The sequence below is a fragment of the Anopheles gambiae genome, chromosome X (assembly GCF_943734735.2).
Source record: "Anopheles gambiae chromosome X, idAnoGambNW_F1_1, whole genome shotgun sequence".
In the NCBI taxonomy this organism is placed as follows: Eukaryota; Metazoa; Arthropoda; class Insecta; order Diptera; family Culicidae; genus Anopheles; species Anopheles gambiae.
In genome coordinates this window covers 26707492-26712651 of record NC_064600.1, presented here as the reverse complement: position 1 = coordinate 26712651, position 5160 = coordinate 26707492, and the positions used below count along the sequence as shown (strand labels likewise).

The following is a 5160-nucleotide window of genomic DNA, read 5'->3' as shown; positions in this document are numbered from 1 at the left end:
GCAAGCGTGCTATGACCCGCGCGGAAGCATGGTCACTTCGGCTACAACCATACCAGTTCAGTATTGAAAGCGTACCGGGTCGCCTAAATGTTGCAGATGTGCTATCAAGACTAATACACAGTTCACAAACGGATGAACCCTTTGATGACGGGGACGATAAACACCTCCTGTACGCTTTAGATGCAACAGATATGAACATTACGTGGACCGAAATACAAACCGCATCAGAGGAAGACCCTGACCTGATAAAAGTACGTAAGGCACTAAAATGTGGAAAATGGACTAAGGAATTACAGCGGTACGAATCAGAATCAAAACATCTTCGTACTCTGGGACCGCTAGTGTTCAAAGAAGACTTAATTGTGCTGCCTGGTATCCTTCGGCCAAAAGCGTTTGAAGCGGCACATCGCGGACATGTCGGATGCGGGGCGACGAAACGAATACTTCGCGAATTTTTCTGGTGGCCAAATATGGCAAAGGAAGCAGGGAGCTACGTGGGCGGTTGCGAAACGTGCTCAATGATAACGAGAAAAGGTCCACCGATCCCATTATCCAGTCGTCAGCTCCCTTACGGACCATGGGAAATCCTCCAGATAGATTTTCTATCGATACAAGGTTGCGGAAGTGGTGAGTTTTTAATTATTGTTGATACATATTCTCGATATTTACAGATAATCGAGATGAGACAAACGGACGCCAGACACACAAACAAGGCATTATGCAGCATTTTCTCCACTTGGGGCTTGCCTTTAATACTCCAGAGCGATAACGGGCCTCCGTTCCAGGGCACAGAGTTTGTAGATTTCTGGGAGTCCAAAGGGGTGAGAGTACGTAAATCCTAACCTCTGAGTGCACAATCAAATGAAGCTATTGAGCGACAAAATCAAGGGGTGATTAAGGCCATGGCCGCTGCTAAAGCCGAAGGAAAACACTGGAAGACTGCAATGGATGAGTATATCCATACTCACAACACGAGGAAGCACCATTCTCGTTTAGGCATCACACCATTTGAGCTGTTAGTGGGATGGCGTTACCGAGACACTTTCTCGTGCCTGTGGGAATCGAGGCAACCACTGGACCGCTTGGCAGTACGAGAGGACGATGCGTTTGCGAAACTAGTTAGCAAAACGTATGCTGACAAACATCGGGGGGCGAAAGATAGCAATATAATGGTCGGCGATAGGGTGGTGATAGCAATTGTACAAAAAACAAAAACCGATCCCACATTTTCAAACGAAAGCTATACTGTACTAGCCAGAGATGGGGCAAAAGTTGTACTAGTGAACGAAAGAGGGACAAAGTTAACTAGGAACGTAAGCGATGTTAAGCGTGCTCTAGAGGTAGACGATCAAAAAGAAAGGCAACAGCATAGCAATAGTGAGACATTGGAATACTCTGAACCAAAAATTGTTACACAAACGGCCGAATCAATTAGTAATAGTCGAACAAAACGAGAAGTTCGCTTACCAGAGAGGTTTAAAAATGCAGTTGTATAATATTAACCAGTAAAGAGAAGGAATCAATTAGTCACTGAAAGCCAAGCCCACAAGTGGGTACAGGCAGGCCTTGACCGACATCAGTTATTGAGCCAAAGAAGAAGAAGAGTAGGAAAAGAGGAAGATGTAGAGAATGGAAATAGCATAGGAGGAGCAAAAGAAGAGAGAACGTAAAACTTGTACTAAAAACATCGAGAAAGTAATTAATTTCACATAGAAGAACGTAACCGGCTTTGCGACGTAACAGAGATTTCAAATAGCCGGCGAATCAGAAGGAGATGGAAATGGAGAAGCAGAGAGAGATAGCAATATCAGGGCGAAATAAAACCCAAACGTAGGAAACGTCAGGCAAGGAAAATGAAGAAAACGTCAAAAGAAGGAAACGAGTCAGTCTTGTGTTTAGAGAAGTCGAAGACAGACGTAAAGCAAGAACAAGATAAATATAATTTAAAGAACCTTTAGGGAAATTATACGATTCCCTAACACTAGCACAGGGGCTTCGGATGAGCTTTAGAAAGGCGTCTTACTCGGTTGAGGTTCAGGATACAAGAGAGCGTGTATTCGCTATTGTCACATCGAGGCGCATAAGGACAAGTATCTTATGCGCCTTGTTTACGCCCACGAGTTGGGCGATTATATTATAATGCTGCTATCGAGCAGTTTCCTAATACTGCTATCGAGCAGTTCCCTAATCTTGCTGTCGAGCAGTTTCCTAACATATTTCCCTACAAACCCTTTTAATTAGAAGAAACTTATTTTAAATAAAAAGATGTCAAAAAGAACCTTAAATCACGACAATAACTACTTGACAAACCACACAATCTATCGTCGATATCGGTTGAGTGTGTTTAAATGTATTGTACTAACGAATGAGTAAAATCGGTTATGTGTGGAAGTGCATATCGCGCGGGAAAATATTGCTCCATATGTAGTTGAATGATTTGATCAACAAAGTGGTGAACAGATTAAGGATTCTCTCTTTTTGAAAGTTTTATTTTCAGGACAAACCATTTACCATGGATATATTTGTAGCAGTCAAAAATTCCAGTGACCTGAAGAAGCTAACCGCGGATGAGGAAGGGTTGGTTCGTCTTTTGCAGGAAGCTGAACTTTTGCCGCCAACACAACAATGCAGCAAGTGCAAGAGGCAAATGAAACTGAAGGTAACCAAGCGCTCCAATGCTTGCAAATGGATTTGCAAGCCTACATCGAGCTGCACCGGCTGGGAATGTACTGTCCGCACGGATAGTATTTTCAAAAATTCGAGGCTGTCTCTATCCCAGTTGATGGAGATAACCTTCGAGTGGTCTCGAAATACGACGCGGATGGTTGCGGAAGCTGAATGTGCAGCCGGTAATTTATTTTTAGTATTTTTTTTTTCAATCATTCGGTTTTGATTAATATTTTTTTCTGTTTTATTTTTATCTCATTGTAGGTAAGACAGCCATTCTAAAATGGTTCAAAATACTCCGTGAAATAAGCGCTGAATATGTGGAAACCCACCAACAACAGATCGGAGGCGAAGGGCTCACAGTGGAGATCAACGAGTCCGTCATTACCAAACGGAAGTACCACAGAGGACGGATCGCGGACAACAACCAGGTTTGGCTGGTCGGTGGTATTTGTCGGGAGACAAAGGAGATTTTTCTGGAGCTGGTTCAGAAACGCGACGCTGGCAACTTGCAGGCAAACTGCGTCACGACAATTGTGACGGATGGTTGGCGTGCCTACATCGGATTAGACGGAAAAGGGTATGAGCACGAGATGATAAACCATTCAGAAAATTTTGTCCACCCAAGCGATCCATTAGTACACACACAGACCATCGAGAATTTATGGCGCTGGGTCAAGCCCTTTTTAAGATCTAAAGGCACAAACCGGGGAGCATTGATTGAATATATACGCGAGTACCAGCTTAAGCGAGCCCAGCCTAACAATTTCATTACCATCTTGCGTGCCATCCAATCAGTTCAGGAGATTGAGTAAGTATTAACATATTCTTCTTCGTATTTTTAAACACTTTAAATTCATCGAGCTCTTTCCAGCTGGCTAGCTAATGCCAGGAAGCGGATGTATTATTATGCAACCGCTATCTTGGAACTCCGAATCCTACCTCTTCGTGGTGCTAGCTGGAATGCGACGTCAATTGCTGACGATCGTATACTAACAGGATCGGGGGACTATGTTTTATTTTTATTTATTTTTTTTTATTTATTTTTTATTTTTTTTTTTATTTTTTTTTTTTTTATTTTTTTTTTTCTCTCTACATACTTAGCCTTGACCTTTTATTATCATTGACAAACATACGTATTTTACTCGACCGTATTTTAAACAATAATTATTTGACTAAAGGAACAAACTCTTAAAACTATCATCAGGACGATCACATGTTGGTACTAACCACTCCCCTTCGAACAGTCCTTTCCTATTCAGTTGGGCTCTTGTTCGTAAAACACTGACCTTCCGCAACAGTGCTTAATGCTCGCTGTGGCTTGCGAGCGTTAAAATCTTCAATCGGTTTCTTTGGCTTCTCTGTTCTTCAATGAAGGAAATAAGTTGATTGTTATGCACTAAACTAGTTTTCCAAACAACATGCTCGTCATGGGCTCAAGTCCCTCATACGTAGGACTGACTATACTGATCTGGGTAATCAATAGCTTAATTACACTGATACATCCATTAGTGGTACAGGCATGCCATCAATGACAACAGTTATATCCAACGACGAATAAGAGAAGTAAAAACGCCTGACTACATTGATTGTTTTTTCATGAAGCAGACTGACCAAAACTTTTCGCAAGCTAGTTCCATTTCTCACACAACGATTTGGTAGATGATAGAACACCTTCTGTTAAGACGCAAGCACTTTTATCGTATCCATCTCGATAACGCAGCTTATTCTTTCTATTTGCCTTAACGACATACGCGTCGACCTATACAGGATTTCGAAACTGATTTAGTACCACGCAGCCGGATAGTTAATTCTTGCTACGGGGGGACGGTCCGTATGAGGTTTGAACCCATGACAGGCATGTTATTAGGTCGTAAGAATTGATGACTGTATCACGGTACCGCACAGCGTTGCACTTTCTTCCTATTTATTGCGTAACAAATAAATAATTGTTATGCTTTATTTTCGCTATAGCCGACATACGTGGCCATGCAGACGTTATGTTTAAATGCTTACAAGACTTATTCGTATCACCTAACCGGACAGTTAATCACTGGTTGGTGTGTGTTCCGGGAGGGAATAGACCTACGTATAGCCTATGTAGAGACCAGCTGTCTGCCATTAGGGCATACGGAATGATTAATTTTTTTTTTCCTATTCCAAGTCACACCGTCATGAAGCTAGTTAAATAGGTCATCTAAAGAAATAGCCGAACAAATTATCCTACAATAACATATCATCAAAAACAAAACACTAGCTCTATCTTATCGTTGCAACGAAAGGTGCATGGCAGCGCCGAAACGAATGTAGCCATACCCTTCCACGCTCGCCTTAATATAGAACTGAAGCAGTAAAGGTACCACGAGAGGCTGGTCACGATCTTGTTCATCACAATGCAAAACCCATCAATTGCCATTCAAATACCACTACATGTTATAAGAGAAAGGGTTTAAAAAACAAAGGGTACTTATCTTATAAACATACTTAGTTAGA

The 5160-nt window shown here is 41.9% G+C and overlaps 1 protein-coding gene across 1 annotated transcript; it reads left to right on the top strand.

Moving 5' to 3' along the window:
- The first annotated feature begins 2512 nt into the window (after positions 1–2512).
- On the top strand, positions 2513–3499 carry LOC133391842 (uncharacterized). Its single transcript, XM_061648282.1, has 2 exons — positions 2513–2849; positions 2932–3499. Exons 1-2 carry the CDS (start codon positions 2513–2515, stop codon positions 3480–3482), a joined length of 888 nt encoding a protein of 295 aa, XP_061504266.1. The 3' UTR covers positions 3483–3499.
- The last annotated feature ends 1661 nt before the right edge of the window (positions 3500–5160 follow it).

Excerpts from the sequence above, each read along its gene's own strand:
- LOC133391842 (XM_061648282.1), top strand. The coding sequence starts at position 2,513 with ATGGATATATTTGTAGCAGTCAAAAATTCCAGTGACCTGAAGAAGCTA. Across the intron at positions 2,850-2,931 it reads GGAAGCTGAATGTGCAGCCG|GTAAGACAGCCATTCTAAAA; the intron begins GTAATTTATTTT and ends ATCTCATTGTAG.